We start from the raw sequence: 25,371 nt of genomic DNA, 5'->3' as shown, positions 1-25,371 counted from the left end.
CTCCAGTGCGGAGGTTCGATTCCTTCAGGTCCTGGGGGCTCTGGGTGCAGTGTTGGTTCCAGGCGTCGGGTGCTTTTTTACAGGCGGTTGCGGTCAGGGGGAGCCTCTGGATTCTCTATGCAGGCGTCGCTGTGGGGGCTCAGGGGGGTCGTCTCTGGTTACTCACAGGCTCCCAGTCGCCAGGGAGTCCTCCCTGAGGTGTTGGTTCTCTGAATCTCGAGGGGGGGGCGTCGGGTGCAGAGTGTGAAGTCTCACGCTTCCGGTGGGAAACGAGCAGTCTTTGAACGTTGCTCATTTGTTGCAAAGAAGTAGCTGGTTTTGAACAGGGCCGCTGTTCACAGGATATTCTTGGTCCTTTAGTCCGGGGCAGTCCTCTGAGGCTTCAGAGGTCGCTGGTCCCTGTCGGGTGCGCGTAGGTTTTCGAAGTTGGAGACAGGCCGGTAGGGCTGGGGCCAAAGCAGTTGTCGTCTTCCTCCTTCTCTGCAGGCTTGTAGGTCAGCAGTCCTTCTTCTTCCTTCAGGTTGCAGGAATCTGATTTCCTGGGATCTGGGGAGCCCCTAAATACTGAATTTAGGGGTGTGTTTAGGTCTGGGAGGGTTAGTAGCCAATGGCTACTGTCCTTGAGGGTGGCTACACCCTCTTTGTGCATCCTCCCTGTGGTGAGGAGGGCACATCTCTAATCCTATTGGGGGAATCCTCCAAACTCAAGATGGAGGGTTTCTAAAGGTAGGGGTCACCTCAGCTCAGGACACCTTAGGGGCTGTCCTGACTGGTGGGTGACTCCTCCTTGTTTTTCTCATTATCTCCTCCAGCCTTGCCGCCAAAAGTGGGGTAGTGGCCGGAGGGGCAGGCATCTCCACTAGCTGGGATGCCCTGGGGTGCTGTAACAAAAGGGGTGAGCCTTTGAGGCTCACCGCCAGGTGTTACAGCTCCTGCAGGGGGAGGTGAGAAGCACTTCCACCCAGTACAGGCTTTGTTCCTGGCCACAGAGTGACAAAGGCACTCTCCCCATGTGGCCAGCAACATGTCTGGTGTGTGGCAGGCTGCCAGAAAATGGTCAGCCTACACTAGAAGTCGGATTAGTATTCAGGGGGCATATCTAAAATGCCCTCTGGGTGTATGTTACAATAAATTGCACACTGGCATCAGTGTGCATTTATTGTGCTGAGAAGTCTGATACCAAACTTCCCAGTTTTCAGTGTAGCCATTATGGAACTGTGGAGTTTGTGTTTGACAAACTCCCAGACCATATACTCTTATGGCTACCCTGCACTTACAATGTCTAAGGTTTTGCTTTAGACACTGTAGGGGCATTATGCATTATGCTCATGCACATATGCCCTCGCCTGTGGTATAGTGCACCCTGCCTTAGGTCTGTAAGGCCTGCTAGAGGAGTGACTTTCCTATGCCACAGGCAGTGTGAGGTTGGCATGGCACTCTGAGGGGAGTGCCATGTCGACTTAGTCTTTTTCTCCCCACCAGTACACACAAGCTGTGAGGCAGTGTGCATGTGCTGAGTGAGGGGTCCCCAGGGTGGCATAAGACATGCTGCAGCCCTTAGAGACCTTCCCTGGCAGCAGGGCCCATGGTACCAGGGGTACCAGTTACAAGGGACTTACCTGAGTGCCAGGGTTGTGCCAATTGTGGAGACAAAGGTACAGTTTAGGGAAAGAACACTAGTGTTGGGGCCTGGTTAGCAGAGTTCCAGCACACTTTCAATCAAAACTCAGCATCAGCAAAGGCAAAAAGTTAGGGGGTAACCATGCCAAGGAGGCATTTCCTTACAAGCGCACAATAATCTGTGGAAATTGAGTTTCAGGAATATTTGTCATTTGGGCATCACCAAGTTTAGTGTCTTAATTTGTTTGGGTCCTATTAAAATCTTTAATTCCATCACCCTTCAGAAGTACAAAATAGATTTTGAAATATGTATTAAGTTCATTCACAGGTATTTAAATGTTTTTCTGTGTTAAAAGAAACCAGTATCCTACGGCCTTACCTTTCACACCGGCAAGACTTTCACATAATTTACATTACAAAATCCACACACTTTGCAGTAAGAGAAAGAAAAGTAAACACCAGTCTACATGTTAAAATAAATAAGGAGCAATTTGTCAGATGACTAGACTGATATTTGCCCTGTATCTTTGAACGCACAGCAAATGTAATAAGATTAAAAAAAAAAAAAGTAATCCTTAGTACTTATTCACCTTCAGAACTCCAGCATGGTTATTTTGGGGCTGCTGTGGCACCCGTGCTCACATACTTCCAGTATACTACCACCTCAGAGCTCAAGAGGATGTCGTAGTTGGGACCCCTCCCATCTCTGGGCCTCGGTGCATTGCACCTGCTGCACCACTGGTACCTACATCCCGGGCTCGATGAGTGAAAACATTTGGTAACTACCCAATCATTTTATATACTTAGTATGGGTTGTGGGGGACTTGACCATGGGTTCCTAATGAACATATTTGAAGAAATGCACATGGAGGCTGACAGTAGTCACAATGTCTATCATCGGAACCTGCATGCAGTACTAGCTCTCAGGGACTTTACCGGGGCAACCTCTCTGGCTCCCTTCAGCAGGGAGGAGAGGTGGCGTGGTGGCTACAGCTGCCAACTCTGGAACCCGAGAGACAAGTTCGAATACCGGCCTCCGCCCAACATCCTGTGATTTGGGTCAAATGAAAAAGCATGTGTAACGTCTGGTTCTCAAGTGGAGCCTTTCAATGCTGCAAAATAAACAGAGACTAGTTCGTGGTTGCCTGAAGCTCCGTAGGCTGCCTGACTGTCAGCACCAGACCATTGTTGAACCCTTGCAACAGCCGGTTACACATCCTGGTTTACTGCTCAGGTTACTTCTCAACAGGCACTTCCTGGATTGGGTTCAGGGGCGCAGTTGTCCTGTAGATTAGGTGCCATTCCCACCATGTGCAGCTGTTTTGTGCACTTTTGTCTCTTATTTTGCTTTAATGGTAAATGCATCAACTGCGCTCCGAGGGCCAGGCAGTGCACGCTGCTTCAGAAACAAAATGATTTACTGGATCTGTTATTTCCATAAGGCGTTTCACTCCCACGTATGGCGCTCCTGTAACATCCCTTTTATTCTCCCAGTACTTCCAAATAAATATCCCTTACTATAGACAAGCGTTTCCCCGGAGCCCATGCTGAAAATGTTTTTAAACCTGCAACAACCTTAAAATTGATTCAATCTAAACATATACAGTTACTGTACTGTTTTCCTTAATGGACGTTAACTTTGTGCACGAGTAGAAACTACGGGCTAATCCTGACAAGGGAGGGGTTTTTAAGGAACCCCTCACCCAGTCTAAAGGTCAAGGTGGGTGCACAAACGTTTCCCAAATAACCACCAGGCAGTGCTTAATTTGTGAATAACAAGGTGCCGGTGCTCAAAATGCTCTTCTTAAACACGAGGCTGCTGCAATTAAATGTGGGAACATGGAATATTGAGGTAGCGTAATCCTGAAGCCATCTCGGGCCACTTCATTCCACTTAAACTCGCTCCCTGCCCTTCAGCACACTTTTGAAGCGTTCTGTCTTCTCCGATGGTGACGCTTTTAAGTTTTCTCTTCCTCCGTCTGTCCCATATGTGTCTTTTGCTCGCGGCAAATGCTTGGAGAAGAAGAATAAGCGCTGGCCCTGAACAATAAGTGCCGGTGCTCAGCACCGGAAACAACAAGCACAAATTAAGCACTGCCACCAGGGCCATGCTAAGGAGTACAGGAATGCAGAAGCGTGACTTCCGGGGAACCCAAAGGTGCCAAGCATCATGATCACAGATCTGAAGGACGCATACTGCATAACTGAAATAAAATAACCTTCTTTATGTTTCCTCCTTAATTACATTCATACTGATATTTCCACTGGTACGTAGCATTCCGAGTTTAGTGGTAATCCCCTCTCGGCCACTAATAGTAGTCATAGAACTTCATTCCCCGACTTTTTGGTGTGTTTAATTTCGCACTGCTGGTTACAGTCTTTTTTTTTAGGTCGAGCATAGTAGCGCGCAAGCGCTGCTCTTCCCACTGCTGATATGTATCTGGGCTTTTAACCCCGCGCACCGCACCCCCATCACTATCACTGGTTCATGGGCTTGCTTTTCAAAAATCCTGTTTAATTGGTAACTGCTATAAATTTGTCCCTCCACATGATGGGTTTGTTACCACCTTGTCCATAGATCCTATTACAGGGATAATTGCACTTTTGCCGGTAACTTTTGCAAGCAAACTTCTTTTTCCTTTTGTCTCTTTCTTCGCGCTCATGGCGGCGCTTTGAATCGGCTCGCATATGTCAACTGTTTTAATTATTTTCAGTTTGTGCTGCAAGACAAGTCCAGTTGGGAATTTACAACACTAATAGCTCTACAACGAGCAAACGTGAGACACATTGCATTGCAAATGCTTGTTTTCTGCCTGGTGAACATGCTATCTCCTTCATTTGATGGAGCAGGAACCCCAGGATTTAAGCAGTTTGAGGAAAGGGTGATGGGGTGACGCATATTATAAGGGATAAAATACTGCCTCATATTAAAAGGATATTGCAAGTCACCCGAGAGTTCCCTGGTCTTACAAAGCAACTTGACAACGTCCTCTTTTCTCTATGTGGTCACAGAACACCTCTGCGACTTGTGACAGTCTTATGGTGTATGGTAGGGGTATTTTCCCCTATTTATTATTTTCCCAATACACAGCTAGATTATTGTGAAACAGACACATGAAATAGATTTAACATTAGTGCTCACCATTTTAGCCATACAGCGAAAAGTGCACGCTATTAGTGATATGATGCTGGAAGCATGTTGCGTGGAGTGCTTTTTATCTGAAAGGGTGGAGGAATTTACGTTGGGGTCAATGGTCAGTTTTGTTAAATTCTGCATAATCTGTCAGTGACACTCAGCTTTCGAGCTGCTTTACACATGTACAGATGCCTTGCTCGTGTATGGCCTAACTAACGCTCCTTTGATGACTTCTGTCCACAGCCTTAAAACACATAAGGAGCGGATTTTTAGAGCACACGCATCAGGGCTTGGATAGCACTTTGCTAATCTGAAAGCTGTAAAACACTGCCTGAAGTGGTAAAAGCTAAAATCATTTTCTGGCTTAATGTGCATGGTATGTCATTTAAACAGTGCTCAGCGGGTGACACACACCATTGTTGAATTAACCCGTTTTACGTGAAATGTGATAACTGGATATTTGAAAAGCTGGGATTTCCTGGCTGGAAAGGTCTCTTCATTTCTCTGCTTGAGGTGGGGGCGCATACGATAGTGCTAAGTGGAAATGACAGCAGACACTTCCAGTTGTAGAGTCATTTCACTGCCTGATAAAAAATGCAACATCCTACATAAAAGCTGCATTAATATTATCATAATCCTAACATTTCACTTCTATAATGCCTTTCAATCCATACAATATAGAGCACAAACGGCCAGAATAGCGAGGACACATGCCACCATATTCAGCAATAGGCAGTGGTGGTGCATTGATTAAAGTGTACGCTTGTGAGGTTTCCAGTGATTTTTGTTCACAATTCAGCATATTGTAGACCTTTGTACAATTATACAATAAAGAAGGCAGAGTTAATTCTAGTGAAATACAGCTGTCATACTCTTGATAAAAGCAGGAGGGCCACTCTTTGTGACTTACCAAGTACTGCATTGCAATGGAGCGACGGAGAGGTCCGGGGGGGCCAATGAGGAAGACATCTTGCCCCAAGAGATCTTTCTGCATTATCCATTTTAAATGCTGAACCACAGCCTGGGACAGAGGCTCAGACACTGCAGAATGAAAAGAATCATCAAGAAAATGCATCAGATTTGAAAGAAAATTAGGCTACTAAATTGAAAACCCAATTTCAGAACCAAAACACACCCTCCTCCCATCCTATAATCTCCAATGAGCCCAATAATGTCAACAGCCAATTCGAACTATTCCCTGACACTTCCGCAAGTGACAGAGTAGGCCTCCTGGTGACTCTTGTTTGATCACTCCCTGCAAACATTCGACTATAGTTTAGCATGTCCTCCACCGATGAATTCACTCCCAGCACCAACACTTTTTTTGGAATCCTACTTTTAATGAGCCTGATAACCTTACTGCTATTTAGAGTTAGTTCCATCAACATTGCCTCTAACCGCTTGCAGTGGTTCCAACTGGTCCCTCCAAAAACCCTTTCACAACAATTCTCGTCTCTCACCCCAAATCACTTAAATTCTTTAGTTTATCTTCCCCCTTCTTCCAGCATTGCACAACGTGTTCCCATATAACCCTCAAAGTAACATCTTCCTCACCCTGCTTTTGGCATTTCTCTTTGCTGACCCCAAGGATTACCCAACCAGCACACTCCCCACAAAATACTCCTCCACTTCCTGATCTCTTCTCGAAGGTAACTTACATAAGATGTCCATCACCCTATTCTTAAGTCCAAGTAAAAATTCCATTCTAAAGATGTACCCATCTAAACCTAACATCCAAGAAAAAAACATTGGTGCATTTGCCTCCGCTTCTTTACTACTGAAAGCAAGAATTAAAGGTTTATGATCAATTTTTGTCAAAAAGGGCATTTCCCATTGATAACATTTGAATGAAAAATAGCTCCCAAACCCCCTTAGATCTCTCTTTCAACTACTAAATAGGGTCTCCCATCAATATCAAAGCTCCACATGGTAATGCTGTACTTCTATGCGGAAAAGCTGCTCCTAATCTTCGTCTCTAGCGATTAAGATAGTTCTCTTTGCCACAATGAGATTGTTCAATGAAAGTTCATTGCACATTTGGCAACTTACATTCTTTAGAACACTCAAAAAGGATACTTTTGTTTACACGCTTCTCAGAGAATCAACAATTTTTCCAAACTGTTTTTACGAGCTTTGACAACAAGCTCTTCCTTATCTGTTGGTTAAGGCGCTTCCTTCACCGTTTCAACCCAATCCATTTCAAGATTCATATTATAAGGTACGTCACAAAAACTTTACTAACCTAAGACGTAAATGGCATTTGTCTAACTTCATTGTCAACCACGTCCCTTTATGGGTCAACATTTTCATTGAAAATATTTTACAAATTAACCTGTCTACACGCACCGGCCAGTGGGTTCGTGGCAAAGGCATTAGAGTCACAAAGCTCGTTGCCTTTGGTATCAAACATAGAACGATGAAACCCCCTGTAACTTACCCTCCTCCCACCGCCTGTTGTTGCAAAGGACTGAACCAGGAATTTCATTATTTGCCCCACAGTTTTTATTGGCATGTTTTTTCTTTGTGACAGTCCCAGACGATAGACCGCTTGTCCCTTTACCATTCTCCGGCCAGACGTGATACTCTCAAATATCTGGGACAGGGGCCCGTTTCTTTTTGAAAGTGACTTAAACTTCTTTTAAACTTCTTTTAAACTTCCCTCACACTCCTTTCAAAAACTGCCTTCAAGGCTTCAAACAGTTCTCCACCGCATGTTAAAATGCAGCTGCTGCAGAGGTTACCCTGGGAAACAAACCGGTGAAGGGTGGAATGCTTCTATTACTCTGAACAACTGGTAATTGCCCTGGATTGAATTCCAGTCCATCGTTTTTTGCCCACCATGCCCCTTTAGACAGAGACCAGCCATGTTTGAGTAAATATGTGGATGGATGAATTAGTGTATAGATGGATGAATGAGCAATTCAATACATGGATAAATAAGTACCTGGATGGATGGCTGAATCGTGAAGTGCATTTATGAATGGTTGAATTAGTAAGTACACTTATGATGGATGGTTGAATAATTTAATAAGTGCATGGATGGACGAAGACAGGTTACACCAATCATTTATTTAGGCCAAGGAAAAGGTGGAAATATTATTAAAATGCTAAGCATTAGCAATATTATACAGGTGCAAGCAATTTACCAGGGCTGGGCACTATTATGCCATCAATGTGTGCAATATATGAAATATTACAACCATTATGCTGGTGCAAGCAGTACGCAGGAGTGAGCTGCATCCCATAGCAAGCAGAGTGCTTGTGGACAAGGACATGCACAGGATGGCAACATTCACTCAAGAACTGTCATCATAACACCAGGATCAGCTTTATGTCAGAAGTAGTTGACAATATATTCAGGGGCTCCACAGTATGTAAAGAACTACCGCCAGTATACCACTGCCTGCATTATGTACTGGGTGGACACCATCATGCCACAGATACTCATGTTATGCCTATAGTGTGTACCTCATACCCATCAGAAGTGTCAACAGTATCTACACCCAGGCAGACAAGCAAAGAATGACGTTTGGCTCATCAGAAAGCAAACCAAACACAATCTTCATAACGTTACATTGATATAGAAAACACGTGCATACAACTTGCCAATGTGTCTCCTTTCTGAACACCCAAAAAAGGTTAAGAACTCCTTGCACTTCCTTTCAACAGAGGGCATGATTTGCTACACCTGTTCAAAATGCCCAGGAAATCTCAAGTGAAGCCCCAACACAACATAAAGAAAACCAAATGCAATGCAACAACACAGAAACATAACAGAACATCACACCAAACCATAATTACAAAACAATAATAGAAACGTTTTACCTACGCTGTCTCACCAACCCAGAACAATAGCCATACCAGTGGAGATCCACGGCACACCTTCTACTTATTGATAATAAAAGCTTCTTCTGTCTCCACTCCACATATGGTGTTACGCACCTCTTTTGGGATGGGCTTGGACCAGGTTGTCTCTGTGGAGTCTGCTCACCGGAGACATGGACCTGGCCATGTGCCAGATGGTTTAGCCCTTTGGCCCTCAAAAGTCTATCTGCCCTCCAGCACTGGCATCTTCCAGAAGTTCCCAGTTTTGGAGAGGCCAGTGTTGGAGTAAGGATTGTCTGATTATTCCATCTCAATGCGCAAGGCAAAAGCCCGACAGAGGTGGCACATGGGCTGTTCACCAGCATGTTCCTCATCTCACACAGACAGAAGACTGACCTCATCTCTGGAATCATCCAGAGAATTCATGCTCACTCAGCAAACACTCCCTTCCAGGAGCTCATTAGATCAGATCCCTGCAGGAGGTCAGTCGTTTCAGATCGGTTTAGGCACATCAAGTGACCTCCTGCTACCTGCCTCAGAAAGATACATTATTTGGGGTTCTTCCTCAGCTCGTTTACACTGGCCGATCAGCAGCTTGAAGAAACTGTGCATTTGCGGCAAGTTCAGGCTTCTGAGAATACAGTCCTCCAAATGAATACCATCATACGAGTGGTGCGTGTTCACAAGTATGCCAATCCTAAAAATATATGGCCTCGCTACATAAGAGACACAGTCAGATGCCTCAAAACCAACTGAATAAGATTAGGGAACATTTTTAGGTAGATACGGTTATCTTTCAGAAAATATGTTCAGGTAGTGATTTCTGTGTTCTCCAAAGTATTAATAATGGAAATAGTCTTCTCCGGGGAGATGTGGAACAAGTTGATGCTAAAAATGTACAAAGCATACTTTGACATTCCAAACCTCACAGATGAGGCCACTTGTATGGATCCAAAAGAGGAGGTGTCTCCGCAATTTATTTCCATACACACGAGAGAGAAACTTCGAAAGGCTGCGCCATTGTATAGAAAGGTAACTGCAGGTGAAGAAACAGACAATGGACGTTGTGGTGAAACTCAGTTATTAAAGAAACTCACCCAAATTGCTAAAACACATGAAAGAGGGAGAAAGGGAAGTTAAATCATTACACAGTCAGAAGCTGATGTAAAACGCAGCAAGCTGCAGCCCTTCTATTGCAGGGGTCTTCAAACTGGGGGTGGGCCCCCCTAGGGGGGCCTCAAGTGATGGGGGTCGGCTCTGGCCAAAAAAGAAGCATTATATAGATAACAGTGCTTGTTTAAGCAGAAACATATTATTGCATTTTTAAGAAAAGGTAACAGTACTTAACTGCAATGTTCAAGTAAGTTTAGACATATTTAAACATTGTCATCTTTATACAATAATTGTGTAAAAATCTGAGGGGGGGGCAATGATTTTATTTTTCACCTGGTGCGCGCGGCATTAAAACGTTTGAAGACCACTGTTCTATGGTCTCAGGCTACCCTCCGCCACAAGCAGACATAGATGATAACCATCAGATGTATATCAAGAAAAAGCACAGAAACGTCAAAGGTGGCATCATACAAGGTTATAGCATGGTCTTGTGTTCTCCGTCTAGGGGTGTTATTCAGCACTCACACGTTAAACCACAGAAACACAATAAAGATGTCTTGCAAGATAAGCATTTCGCATACACAGCAGTTAATCTAAGCCCTTCTGTCCGATGAGCCAAACTCATAATCATCGTCTAACGTAAACTGTCACTCTGCAGTTGTAAAATATAAAGCAACTTCAAAAATGTAAATGTCAACTTCTGAAATACCATATACATTTACACTGAGCCGTATAATTTTCGAAAAGCAGTCTGGAAAAGGGTGAAATTCTTTTATATTCCTATGCACGCACACAATTCTTTGGACAGTGTTATGCAATATGAAGATTTTTTCCCCATGTAGGAAGGTCAACACAGTCAAATGACTTGTGTCGTGTGCCACACATTCAGATAGGCCTTTTTTTGTTTTTAGCCAATGGCCTATGCATGCTGTGATTTTGGGGCCCATACCTACAATGTTGAAGGCGAAACTACAATCCCCAGAATGCAGTGATTTTGAGTAAAATAGTAGGATGGACTGACGCCACGGACGTGACAGAGAAAGTGAAGGAGCAATTAATCAAATTTCGAATTAAAAATGTATGAGCCTACCACTCGGAGGGGTAAATACAATATTTTCCTTATTAAAATTTAATATTATGGATGTGTTCAATGGAAATAAGACTCGTTCTCTGCTAATTGTTTTTCTCGTGCACTATTTCAAAGGTAGAAAGGAACACGTGCAAGAGAGACTGAATACATTGCACTTCACAATTATGTAGCTAGGGAGAGACGTTGGGGCAGTTTACGAAGGAACGTTCAGTTTTGTTGAACGAGTTGCCGCCCTGTGACGTAGAAGGTTGAAGCGATGTCAGACACTACCACTTTAATCACAGTTTTTTTGAATGATCGAACTCTACCTTTGCGTCATATTCTCATTTGACCTTACGAGTTTAAAGCACAGGACAAGTGCTGAGAACTAAGATGGCGGGGGAGATTTAATATTATGAGGATTGAAGAAATGAGTCAACAAGGAACCACTGTATTTTACATTAGGAACGAACGTTTCCCTGGTATCAGACATGAGGAATACGGTATCTCACCAGGGAAGATGTTGGAGTGGAGCACATAACCTTAGTCTAGTTGTGCCTTCTTTTTCTTGTGTAGTGAAGCACGAAGACCCAAGCCAGGTCTAAAACCACCATAGCCTCCGCCGCCCACCAAACTCAGAATGACCCCCTCAGTCTTTCCATGTATAGCATTTGTACCGAATCTAGAGATAAGACCTGTAATTTTTAAATTCCATATTGGCATAACCCCTTCTATACATGTCCGATGATGGCTAAGATGTTACCTGAATCTAGAAGGTATGTAATTGTTGAATAACAATTAAATGCTCATGTTTAAATATCATGCTAGATTTTCTATTTATAATTAAGAAAAGGAGGAGGTTTTATTTTTTTAAATCAGGTTTAAATAATTGCAGAGTGACATGGATTAAATGCACGTTCTGAAGCTGCAAACATTTTTTGCTATGGAGTTTCTGATGTTATTTATACTATAGGAAACTGTTTAGTGGTTGTAAAGGTATGTGAATTTTTGAGGTTCTGTCATACAAGTCTTGAGATTGTGGTGCTGCTGTGTTTTGGCACTCTGAATTACAGAATTCTGCTAGAATCTTGTGGATTTCCTTACAAAGGTAGCGATGTCCTGACAGACATTTTATCTTTAGTTCTGTTGCATTAACTATAATATATTACATTGCCTTAAAAAATCCCCACGCTTATTAGCCACTACAGGATAAAGCATGTGCTAAATGAGTAATCATATTAAAGAATGAAATTCAGCATGAAATAAAAATCAAGAGAAACGAAAATCATTTTATTGAACGTGAACAATACATTTATATAACAACTTCTTTAATGATGATTGTTTTCAATTCTTTGATATATTTTCCTACACACTTTGCAATTATAGCACACATTCTAGTATTACACATTCTAGTATTTCACATTCAACTAGATTTCTGTTCTATTTTTTTATATCTCTTCGCCTGCCCAAAATGGAGGCTAGAGGAGGGAAGACATCAAAAAGCTACCACTCTTGTCCACGGGTTATTGATGGTGGCAGACTCCGCTGAACACCGCTCTCCTTTGCACACTCCCTGTGGGGGTCTATTGCCAAGTTAAGATATCAACAAGAGTAGAAACTCTGCCCCCCACATCTCGCTCAAGCTAATGATTTGCCAAAGAGGATGGCGAAAGGACACAGCATGTGTGTTCCCCTCAACAATAACACAAGTGCAGAGGCCACTATGGGAATGAGCTCCTTAGTGATTTGGATTGCTACCCTAACCAGAGATTAAGTTCTCTAGAGGATCAGAATTATTGAAGCCCAATTGTTTGGAAGAGGAAGCCTCACACACATTACGTCTTATGCTTCATCAAATTTAGAGAGGTTGCAACTTGTTGTGTTATTGATTTTAGTCCTGGGAGGATGTGCGCTGGTTTCCCCCCCCCCCTGTACTTTTGTGATTATATAAGTGTTCCTCTTAACACTCTTTGTAGCCCACACCTTGTCCTAGGCCTCAGCGAATGATCCTGTGTGGTGCAGCCTCCTCCACCCTCAGCCATCCTGCCCAATGTAATGGTACTTATTTTTTTGGTGTTGGAAAGATGAAAGGCTGGATGGAGCTCCTGGGATTAAAATCTGTGCCAATAAGGTTTCAGGAGTGGATGCTTTAACCACTAAGCAACCAGACTTGGTGCCGGCGACAGTGTCCACTGAACACAGGCTAAGGCTGTGCACAGTGGGTTCCTTCTATGTGGTCCAACGGATGCAGAGTCTAGAAGGCTCTGCAGTCAATCTGCTGCACATGGCTGATGGCCATATGCATCTGCTCTAGTGAAGATGGAGGATGGTTTTAGGGTGCAGCCTAACGCCAAATTCTGTGCTCTTTCCCCACCGTGTGTGTGGCAAAGCCAAGTACATACTGTAAGGTGGACACTTTGGCTGGGTGGAATGCTTGAATGAAGACCAAGCCAGGCACCCGGATCCTGCTGTGCACATATAAAGAATGTGTGTAATGGCCTCAGCGGTTACAGATGCTAGGTACATTTGGCTCTCGCACCCATGCCCCTCTGCACAGCGCATTCTTTATTTACAAGGAATACATGCAGGACCTGGCCAAAGTCAAGCCCTGTAGCCAGAGTTTGCTGTACATCAGCAATGGAAATGTACACAGGTGGTTCTCTGGGTAAGAAGGTTGAGAGGTGGTATGACAAAAGGGCACACCCTGTGCCCGGTCCCCTTGGCACGGTGGACAAGGACTGGTTGCAGGGCTAGGGTGAATGTTAGGCTCCACATTAACAAAGTCTAATTAATTCTGTACACAAAGGGCATTGCAGGCACACCGCTAGGTATAGAGCATAGGTGAAGGCTACACACAGTGACACAGTCTAAGGCACACAGCCACATGCAAAAGCCCAGAATACTGAATAACTTTAAAGAACCCAAAGCATTCAAAGGAAAATCATTTTTAAAGGGTTAATTATGGTGAAATACTCAGAAGAGAATTCATGTTTGTTAGTGAAACCAATACAAAGTCCCCTGAAAGATTTCCACTGAAGGGGTGTTAAGGTTTTGATACAATACCACTGAAAAGCCCCATTTATCATGAGCAGCACAGCCATAAGTAATACAATGCTATACAGTGCTCTTGAGTTCACAGAAGAAATTATACAAAACATCACTAGTAATTAAATTATTTAACCTACGTGGGGGGGTTGTGATCCATGAATGTTGGGGTTGGTATAATAACTGCGCTACTCACCAGAAGTGACGAAATTCTGTTTAGTAAGTTTTGTATCACAACCATAATATCCCATTCAGGGTGGAGGGAACGAGGATTAGGATAAAGACAGGCACGTGATTAGCACGAGTTCAGCATTAGTTTTAAGTTCATAGTTTAGGTTTACAGTTTTGGTTAGGTTAAGTCATTCGTTTCTTATTTTTTAAGAATTTTTAGATTACATCAATTATTGTTTCACATTTCGATTTTGGATTTTTATTTTAATTGAAATCCCGTTTAGGCATTCTAGTTTAAGCATTCTGAACTACAACCTCAAGGCACACTTCACCAATATGTCCTCTTCATAGAAAACCATGTTGCCTGCCTTTGGTTGCTCATATAAGCTTTCCTGCACCTGTACAATTTACAAATAGGCTGGCCGAGTGCTTTTTGTTTGAGAGTGTGGGCAATGGCTTAAATGACATTTCAATAATCTAACCAACCTCTGTCAGCTGCATAGAAGGCAGTTACAGTAAAACCTTGCAAACCTCGGATCCAACAGCACTGTAACAACATGCCCAACATTTACTGTGACCAACAGTAGATCTGTTGTCACCGACCTGAAGGTTCCTTAAACTTACATGAATTGAACGTGCACCTAGATTGGTCAAAATATTGTGTGCTTGTTAATGAACAGAAGTAATCCCAAAAAGAAGATTTACATTTACTAAATGAGAGCTGAAGTGATGATCTGGGTAGCTAAGTCGCTGTAAATAAAGGGCTGGGGAGGGCTGCATGGCACTGTGCAGACGCTGCAAAGTGAGAACAGTGAAAGCAACAGTTGTGACAAACGGATTAGAAGCAGAAGAAATTAAATTCAGGATGCATAGGCTCAGATGATGAAGGAAAAATGTCTGATGTATACATGGAAGTTATTTCTAAAAAAAAATGTACAAGGAAGAAGACTGGAGCGGAAGCTATGGGGAAAGACTTAAAATTGGATCTGGCTTTATACTAAAGGAGGGAGGGTTGAGAAAAGGAGTAACTTATTTTGAAAAAATTCACAGATATCACAAACTGTAATATGTTTTCATTCTAGCTAGAAAATGCTTAGAGAAAATATTTAGGGAAAGTTGTGAAGGCAGAATGAAAAAGCATTGAGGACAAACTGAACTGTCTCTGGTAGTGTGATACAAGTGTCTTAAATAGTCCATATCATGCACCTCTAAACTTTGATTATGTTGTTATTAAATTGCAGAGGAGTGCATATTAGAGAAAGGGGCAATATAGGTGGAATAGGATCGGAAACAGATCATTTTAGGTGACTCGCCTAAAACCCCCAAAACTTTCGAAAAACAGGGAACAGAATTCAAACTAGAACATAAACCAGTAGTTGCAGAATGCATTATAACACAGAAACAGAACACGGCTTCCAAGGAAATAACTAGAAAACCAAAGAGGTAAATAGAAGTACAACCCCAAAAATAAACGATATGGAAAAGATGGATAAATGCTCAGTTAGTTTGCACCACTAGAAAGACAACTAGGAGTTCAACAATGACAGCTAGTAAACTAGTAATCTATCTACTCGTTGTCTGTATATGTACGGAAAGAGTGCATTTACCTACAGTGAGGTGTCAGTGGAAATCAACAATGCACAGTCAGGGCCTGGGATGCAGCTCCCAATCTATGTAGGTAGGAAAGCCTTTAGTGTGCTAACCATTAGAGTTAACATCACAGCGATAGCGCACGTTTCTCTAGGTAGCCGCCAGAACGACTCAAAGAATAGCAGGTTGGACCCACTCTTCGGGTTTCTACACTAAAATCGCTGATATCCTTGTGAGCTACATTCCAAGCTGATTCATCATCACTTATATGTGATCCTATAATAGAGCATAAAACAAAAACGAAATATGCACATGCTAATTCCGCTCTTCCGATACAGGTATCTTTAATGTAAATAATCCTTATTCTCCTTTAGAAAGCACATGGACTTTTATCAAATACTATTACAAGTACTGACATTGCTGGTACATAGAGAGCATCAAAATAGGCTCCTGCCCGAGCGCAGCATCTCACCAAACCTTAGATGACGTTTCACATTGTGACAAAAGCCCCGTTGTAAAACATGACTGATGTATAGTGATGGTGAGTCTTATAGGCTGTGTGGAGAAAGATGGGATTTATCCAACAGGTAATGAACAGGATACAATTATTTTGCCCGGATCCTAAAGCAGAGGTCCTGACTGGATGTGTTCACTGCCCCCACTGGTACGTAGAGAACATGACCACGTCGCTGATTTTATTTGCATTGACCATAGGGCCATTAGCATGCCTCTTCAGAACACATGGCCAAGACAGAGTGTTGAAGTTTATCAGGAACTCAGTATATCTTGAAGATATATCACTGTTTGCTTGCAACCCTGTGGCACGAAGGAGGAAGATTGGGAAGTTTAAACAGTTGACATGACTACTTTATTGAGATAAATCACATCTGCTCCCTTCCCACTGAAATAAGTTAATACCACATTAAAGTATTTAGGAAATTCACTTCTGTGGCAAGGATTCTTATTTGATTGCCGGAAAAATATACAGACCCTTAGGCCATATTAGAAGTTCAGTAGGGCTTTGAAGAGATTGCCAGTATCTGTGAGGGGCACAACATCCCTAGCTAAAATAGTGATATTGCACTATTTCACTAATTTACCCACAGTGTTGCTGCTAACATTCTTCAGAGAAGACTGGCTTCTGGCTAGGCTGAAGTGGAATGTAGTAGGCAAAGGGTAGCCCAGATCTACTTCCCACTTCTACTGGGATGCTTCAGTGCTCCAGATTATGAACTTGATTACATAGTCACACAAAATAAATATTTATCCAGCCACATGGGCTTTTTCCATCCAATCTTAGGAGGTGCAATTTGTATCTGAGGTGTGACAGAATACTTTGTGGGAAACTGTGCTTGTTAAACATACACGAAACCGCCATATTCCTACACCTATTGCAGCTATAAGATTATCTGCAGAGAGATAAAATGGCAGTGGTGAATGCGCCCAAGATACCATGGGGATGTATCATTGATTCGCAGAAGCCTTGATTCGTCTTTAAGCATGTTTATGGACAAAACATTGGTGAGATTCTGATATCCTGATCAGACAGCTCATACCCTATTGGGGGTTAACCAAAGCAGTTAGATCGACTTGGAACCGGGGTGTGATTAAACCAGCAGGCATTAGGGTGTTACACTCCTCACACTAGGATTGGGGAAAAACTTTTAGATTGAGTATGAGATACTTTGATAAACTATCAAAATGGAACCGAATATTGAGAAGAATCTCAAACATGAGGAATGTGATAAGGCAAAAATAGCAGATTTATACTAGGTTTATACTACTGCAATTTAACTACCTCTATTAGACCTATCAGTCCCTAACTAAGTTGTGTATAATATTTGGACTTAACTTGGGAAACTGCCAAGACATAGCCATAGTATCGGGTTGCCCTTAGTTGACCCCATACCTGGCTTACACAACTGACCAAATTAAAATAGTTGTGAATTACTCAGAGATCGTTTTCACTGAAGTATATTGTCATGATTGCCCCCTCATTTTGAAGTGGAAAACCAAGAATGCAGATTTGTTTCCTTGGCTCTGTTATTAGCCAAGTATAGAATATCAAAATCATGTAAGGCTGCACATGTACCTTTGTTAAACATATTGTGGGCCAATGTCATTATATGAACAATAGTTGAAACCGTTTTTTTGCACCTGGCATCCATATGACGGAAAAATGCAATGCAGTGGAGGTGTGCAAAGCATTACTGATCACATTTACACAAAACTGTTGCCATATCTCCCTGAACAGCATGGCACCCTGAAACAGGAAAATGCCCTGCAATACAAACACTAATTTGAGAATAGTTTAAATTAGCTGTGATATGTCTAAGGACGTTTGCCTTATAAATGATGTGTAATCATTGTTAATGCAACAAGATGTCCTTCACAGGGTCGGACTGGCCTATAGGGCAATCAGGAACTAGCTGAAGTGCTGGTCTGACATGTCAGTGTGTTGGCCGTTTTTTGGTTGTTTGCCAACGTGTTTTATGGTCTTCTGGGACAATTTTTACTGTTGGTTTCCTTGATATTATAACAGACTTTGGTTGCAGAAACCTCAAATCCATGCAGTTTTCCATATCTTGCAAAACACATGTACAGCGTTTCTTTACAAGTTCAAAAGTGCCTTAGTTTGCAAATGAGGATGGGCTTTCTAATTCACTAATGAGGGCTACTTTCATTTTGGTGCCTGGGCAAATTTTCTGTCACTGTTCGACCCTGGTTCTTACTGCAACAAACCAATGGCACCAATGGACTGAAAAATGGCAGTAAGAATGGGCTACTAAATGCCTTGGGGACAAGCTCAGGCTATTTATGCATTGTAAGATGAAGCTTTGGTTATATTTGGTCATCGACCTGATGATAAAGGCGACTAGAAAAGTCTATAAAATGCTACCTACTTGCTGTCATAATAACAATGCGTGGTATAGCACTTGATTGTTAGATATGCTTTATTTACCAAGTGAAAATATATCTGAGAGTGCTACTTAGATACAAATTATTTAAAAACATGTTCCTGTCCATGCTAAAGTATGGGTTTACCATTATGTTGTCTTGCGCACAATTTTTTTTGACTATGAGTGCTGCACTAATGGTACAAAATTGATCTCACCCGATAAATAACTATACCCTGGGGAATCATTTACTTTCCGTATGTAATAAATACCCTTAATTACAAGTTTCCCCAAAATGGAGAATAACAAGCAGATCCTTCTGCTTCCTGTACTGAAATAGGCGTGTCCCTGCCTACGCCCCCCCCCCAGTCAAGGTTTCAGTTTAGGGGTCCGTGTGGATGGGAACATTGAGTCATTCACACAATGTAAGATTTGCTAAGACTTGACATAAACATCAGTTTCACATCCTCGGCCCTGGACATGTAAATCAGAGAATTACTGATTTAGACAGTATAGGGATTGGAAACGGAATGATTTGTCAATGGGATCGGGGTTCCACTAGACCGCAAATTAAAGTGGGGTGGAAACTTTCTTTAAAAAAATTCCACTTCTGGGTTATTAGTACTAAAGCATATTTAATCGCACTGCACTCAACAAATCACAGTTGTATTGGCTCTCCTTTCCCTGCTAGTTTCTTTACCCTACCTTGCATCACACCTTTCTTGTTTTTCCCCACATGATCCCCTGTTCAGTTTCCATTCTTCTACTGTGCTCCCGGATTTATCCTTGTTGTTTATATGTTGTCTGTGCACCATTTATCTGCTGCTATTCAAAGAGTTCCCTGTTCTTTGGTGTTCTGGCGATTCGCACTAGCATCCTGGTCGACGTACTCTTTCATCATCACTTTTCCCTCCCTGGAGTAGGGTAAGACACACATCCTGAGAACAAAGGTGGCACACTGTACAAGGGTATATTTTGTATTGCTCGTTCATTGACTTTCTGATACTTCCCATGTCCATCTAGAATGTGTTCCACCTCCTGCCAGAGTCAGTCAAAATACCAGTCTGATAACCAATACCAGTCCAGAATGGGCCTTACCAGCGCCATACCACGACAATGAGGCGACTTTTCCCTTTTGCTGTTTTCAAGTTATTTCCCTGGCGAGGCATTTGAGTGCTCAATACCTTCAAAAAAAAACTACTAGGCGGGGGAGCAGGAATGCTTAGCGAATCACTGTCTTTGGTCAAAGCTTGATAATAGGGTTAGGTGGCATGCCGATATCCGTCTGTGGAACATCCGACTCTTAAAAATGTTATTGCCAAATGCAATAAAATCTGGCAAACTTATATTTCCGCCACCCAGGCAAAGAAGGGTTTGTGTGTGTCAGGACTTACTGAGGAACTTGTAATCGTGTAATATTAATTGATGCTTTACGGTTCCCTTAAAAAGTTTTTTTTTTTTAAAGCACCAAGATTTCCATGTCACAGTGGCAAGTCTTAAGCTATAAAGCAACTGAGAATCCAGTAATTTATAGGTACAGCAGAAAAGCATGTTGTACTACCACACAAATCACATGCAGACAATCCTAATGAAAATGGGATTTCCTCTGAAAATGGTACGCTTAACTAGTTTTTTTTGGATTATAAAGTTCTTCCTGCTGCTTCTCTGACTGTAAATAATGTACATTTAAGGAAAACGTGCACGACTCAGCTTTAATCTTGAGACTTTATTCAGTGTATTATGCTGGACTGACAACAGTTGTATCCTTGCATACAATGTGTCTCACTTGCCTGATGCCTTCCAGATTAGAAGCACGGTTGAGTAGCCTCTTCTAAACTAGATTTGAATTGTGACTAGTCTTTCTTTCAAACTCATATCTTACAGTTTCTGTTTGTATTAATTTTGAAAAAGGGAAGGCTATATCGTACATACACAAAAATGTAATGCCGGTGCACAACAGATTCGTTTTTATTAACTTACGACTTTGAGAATGGAACAAAATGCCCTTTCCACTGTGGTTTGTGGATACCACGGGCCACAATCAAGGTTTCAGGATAACCACCAACAATGTACTTTTTTTGAATTTACGTTACCTTATGTACATTTATTCACCGTGTATCGTAAATATGTGGCATAAATTCAGTCCTAGCAAGCCTGAGCTGAAAATTCCTGGCCTTGACAAAGAGGTCTGTGCAGGGACCCAAGCTGTCTTTGCAACGCGCAGGCCATGACTGGAGGGTCTCGGTCCTGCAGTGGCAGGACTGCACACAAGACTTACTGTGGTGTAGCAGAAGAGGAGCCTCCTGCTAAGAGCCAGAAATGCTTATGTTTTGCTACAAACTCAAAAGTGAACTGCTACGAAGAATTCTGATGAGCAGTTGTTAAAAAAGTGGAGTCAAATGAAGACCTACCAACCTGCACCAAGGTGCAGCGCAAAATGAGTGGGCTCCCATGAATAATACTTTGAGGGGGGCATGGATTCCTGATCCACACCATAACTGTGAGTCCATTAGTTTGCTACCTCCAAAAACGTTGCAGTTTTTGTGACAGCATATTTGTGGCTCGGCGATAAGGTCCCGTTCATCAGTTTTAATGACGGTGAGGTGTCATTTAGAGGGTCAGCTCGAAGTACTCACAGATCTTTGAGACCAACATGAGCCGAGCTTTCACGTGGCTTTTATCTGCAAACTACACTCTAACCTCATGCTCCAAGAATTAAAGATCAAGCATGAATCTTTAATATAAAAATGAATATAAAAAGAGATACTCACCTAGGGGTTGAATTGCACAATGAGAAGCTAGAAAGCCAGTTATCAATTCAAGTTTCCCTACTCGTCCAAACTGGGGGATCCTAGGCAAAAAATTTATTCCACCAGGCCTTCTCTTTCTTTATTATTATTTTAGAGCCCTATAAACACGTGAGTTCAGTATGTCCGCTGTAAAAAATCTCTTATTTTGGATTTAATAGACAATGATGTTGCCCCATGTATTATAAGACTCAAGGTCACATACTGAGTGCATGTGACAACTGACTTCCCTCTTAATTCATTAAGAGTGTGAGCAAGGCAAGGGTGCATTAATGCTTCTAAGTTTATATTTAAAAACTAGCACTTTGAATAAGTGCCTCTCAATGTTGTTTAAATTGTTGGACTTGGCCCTTTCTGCGGGTCACCTCCAAATATTTTGCCTTCACCCTCTTGTTTTTTCTGAACCCATTTTTGTTGGCTTTTAGGACTATGTGCACTTTATCACTTCTAACCAGTGCTAAAGTGTGTGTGCTGTCTCACCGGAAAATGGTGAATTTGCTTACACCAAAATGGCACATTTTATTTACTTGTAAGTTCCTAGTAAAGTGGTACAGCATGTGCTCATGGCCTGTAAATTAAATACTACTAGTGGCCCTGCAGCGCTGTTTGTACCACCCACTTAAGTAGCCTTTTAAACATGTCTCAGGCTTGCCATTGCAGCATGTATGAGCAGTGCAAACTGCCATTTCGACCTGGAAAAATAAACCTTTTTGGTGGCCTAAATTTCCCTCTTTAATACATATAAGTCACCCCTGTGGTAGGTGCTAAGCACTCATGGGTCAGGGTGCAGTGTATTTAAAAAAGTTGGACATGTACCTTTAAAGTTTATAAGTCGTGGAAGTGAAAAACCCAATCTGTTTTTTACTACTTCAAGGCCTGCCTCTCCTTGCATACAATGTGTCCTACTTGCCTGATGCCTTCCGGATTAGCCGCACAGTTGAGTAGCCTCTTCTAAACTAGATTTGAATTGTGACTAGTCTTTCTTTCAGACTCTTATGTTACAGTTTCTGTTTGTATTAATTTTGAAAAAGGGGAGGCTATATTGTACATACACAAAAAAGTAATGCTGGTGCACAATTAATTCGTTTTTATTAACTTATGACTTTCTGAGTGAGTTAAAAGTACCTGTCTCCTGGTAATTCCAATTATTTAATAGATCTCTTGGAGGCGGTATGATTAAAAAGGGGATGCGGAAGTGGGGGATGTAATATACCTGACTTCCTAGTCTACATGTTTCGGAGCCTTATCCCTAGGCTCCTCTTCAGGACCAAAGTGGACTCCCTGTTGCCACTCCTTGACTAGCTTTAATGAATTACTTCAGGAGTAAATTTCCAACCTTTCTCATTATGGGAAAATATTAGAGAAGAGCTTGTGAAAATCCTTAAAATATGCAAGTTAATAGGGTTGCAGACTCAAAAGCATTCCAACTCTGGAACTATTGCTTACTGCTTCCTCCAGCCCCAGAATGCAGATGTGCAGAAAGGTGGCAAAATAAGGAAATTGCTATGGTAGGGATTGAAATTGCAAGCATTATAGTAGTAACTCTGGCATAATCAGAGAGGCTATTATCAACCACAAGACAAGTAAGATTTTTTTACAGGACATGTAGATTTAAAAAGCAACCTATCCCATGGACAAGTAGATATTTTATTAAATTCCACACCTCTGTAGATCACATGACTAGGTGTTGCTGACAGTTGGTCTTTGTGTATTGCTCCCAGGTAGTGAGACAAAGAGGAATAGGTTTTGGCAGGATGGGCAATCTCTAATCTGATGGAACACGTATGTCACCTGTAGGAAGCTGTCCTGGTGTGTGATGAACAACTATGGTGTTTGCACCTTATATCAGGTCCAGGCAACCCTTATTAATTAATGAAACAGTGAATAGGAAGTCAGGACTCTTTAGTGGTAGCTGTGGCGATCAGCCAAGACTTATCTAGGAGGAGTATAAAGCACTTGCATTACCACAGTAGTCACACAGTAACTTGTCTCACATGAAAGGAACCATGCAGTGTTGCAAAAATAAAGGTACTTTATTATATTAACATTGAACTAGGTTACTTATAGGCTGTCCCCCAACTGGAGAAAAGTATACATTATATGTACATGGTAAGTATTAGGAAGTAGCTTAGAAAAACAACAAGCATTGGCAAGAAATAGCACAGAAAAAAAGTTTGGCACCTATTAAGGGGGGGGGGGGACCATATACTAAAATAGTGGAATGTGAAGTGAGGTCCCCCACCCAATGATGTGGAATAGTTAGAAGGAAGCTGGGAGAACCTGGGACCCCCAAAGGTGAGTACCTAGATGACACCCAGCATCCAGGAGAGCAGAGGTAAGTTACCTGGTCTTCCCAAAGTATAACAAGGGTACGAGGAAAAGGAAGTTTGCAAGAACCGGATCAGTCCAGTGGAATCCAATAGTGGGTTCCGGATGAAGAGACCCTGCAAAAGAAGGGGACAGAGTCCACTCCATGCGGGAGTTTCCAGGTGATGCAGGAGCCACTGCCCACCCTTCTGTGGGTGATAAAGATCAGCTGTGGAGCCCAGGAGCCACAGAGAGGTCCCTGAAGTCATGCAGCAGATGTCCCACACTGGTCGTCGGGTCGTAGATGGGCCAGTAGTCAGGAGGACCACCAACAGGTCTTTGCAAGTGCCAATCTGGGCTGAAGAGGGTGTGCAGAGCTGAAGAGAAGCAACAAGGTTCAGGGGACTCGACCCCTGGAGGGGAGTGCAGGCTGACCCTCAGCAGTCAGGAGAGCCAGCAGAAGCAGTCGCAACCCCCACAAGCAACCCACTGGCAGGAGGCACAGTAAGTTACAATAATGCCCAGTCAGCACTCCTGGTGTGGGGTCCCACATTGCTCGAGGAGCAGAGGAGAGCCATTCCTTGCAATGATGAAGTGTTGGAGGCTGGGGCTACTTGGAGTCTGAAAATCCATCGGAGCATAAGGCAACAACCCTTGGTTGCTGCAAGTGTCATGGTGCACAGGGATTCTGTCCTGCAAGGAGAGGCAGGCTCACCGTCTCTCAAGTTGGATAGAAGGCATAAAGGACCACTCAGAACTACCACCTGTGAGGGAGGATACACAAAGTTTATGTGGAGACCGGATCCCAGCAGCTGGACGTCATTGCCTTTGGTGCCTGCAGATGCAGGGGAGTGACTCCTTCTCTCAAAGGGAGATTCCTTCTTGCTTCTTTAGTGCAACTGAAGTCTTGCCTACCCCATACAAATTACTGCTATGGAAAAACTGCCAGTGCTGGAAGGAGTCGGAGAAACAAATTTGCAAGGTGAGGTCGTCTCGGGAGTTGCAGGCTTGTTTGGGTCCTGTGAAGAACAGCAGCGATTCCAGTGGCCAGGAGCAGAAGTCCTGGTGGAGTTTTGCACACCGAACCTGGGGACCTTCCCGCAGGGAGTCCCTGAATAGACCTAACAAGGGGCTTGATCACTCTGCAGGGTTACTGCCTATCAGAGGGGTCACTGACATCAGTCACCTGTCCTGACCAACCAGATGCTTGCAGGGGCCTCTTGCCCATCTTGTTTTCAAGATGGCAGAATAAAGTGGCCACCTGGAGGAGCTCTGGGCGCCACCCCGGGGTCGTGATGATATGGGAGTGGTCACCCCCCTTTACTTTGTGGGGTTTGGCACCAGAGCAGGGACTGGGGGTCCCTGGACTGGTGCAAACCAGATTATGCAAAGAGGGCACCAAATGTGCCCTTCAAAGCAAACCGGTTGCGTGGGGAGGCTATCCCTCCCCAGCCTTATAACACCTTTTTCCAAGGGAAAGGGTGTTGCATCCCTTCTCCCACAGGAAATCCTTTGTTCTGCCTTCCCCTGCTAGAGCTGGTCAAGCAGCAGGAAGGCAGAAACCTGTCTGAGGGGAATGCAGCAGCGTAGACTGCCTGCAAACCCGGGAAGAATGGTAGGAGCAATAATGGGAGGGTCCTCTAAGGAGCCCCCAGAGTGCATGGAATCATGCCACCAATACTGGAATTAGTATTGGGGTATGATTCTGAGATATTTGATACCAAACATACCTAGATTTGGAGTTACCATTATGTAGCTGAACCACAGGTAGTGTGACCTGTGGCCAGTACA

At 43.0% G+C, this 25,371-nt stretch overlaps 1 protein-coding gene across 1 annotated transcript in view; it reads right to left on the bottom strand.

Annotated features, from left to right (window-relative positions):
- VWA8 (von Willebrand factor A domain containing 8) overlaps positions 1 to 25,371 on the bottom strand; it is a 1,423,713-nt gene that overhangs the window by 1,226,764 nt on the left and 171,578 nt on the right. Inside the window, exon 3 of the mRNA XM_069205432.1 lies at positions 5,667 to 5,797. Within this exon, the coding sequence (XP_069061533.1) occupies positions 5,667 to 5,797 (131 nt within the window). The remainder of the gene's footprint in view (positions 1 to 5,666; positions 5,798 to 25,371) is intronic.

Source organism: Pleurodeles waltl, chromosome 8 (assembly GCF_031143425.1).
Source record: "Pleurodeles waltl isolate 20211129_DDA chromosome 8, aPleWal1.hap1.20221129, whole genome shotgun sequence".
NCBI classification, from domain to species: Eukaryota; Metazoa; Chordata; class Amphibia; order Caudata; family Salamandridae; genus Pleurodeles; species Pleurodeles waltl.
Note: the sequence above shows the minus strand (reverse complement) of the source record. Positions and strands in the feature narration are given on the sequence as shown.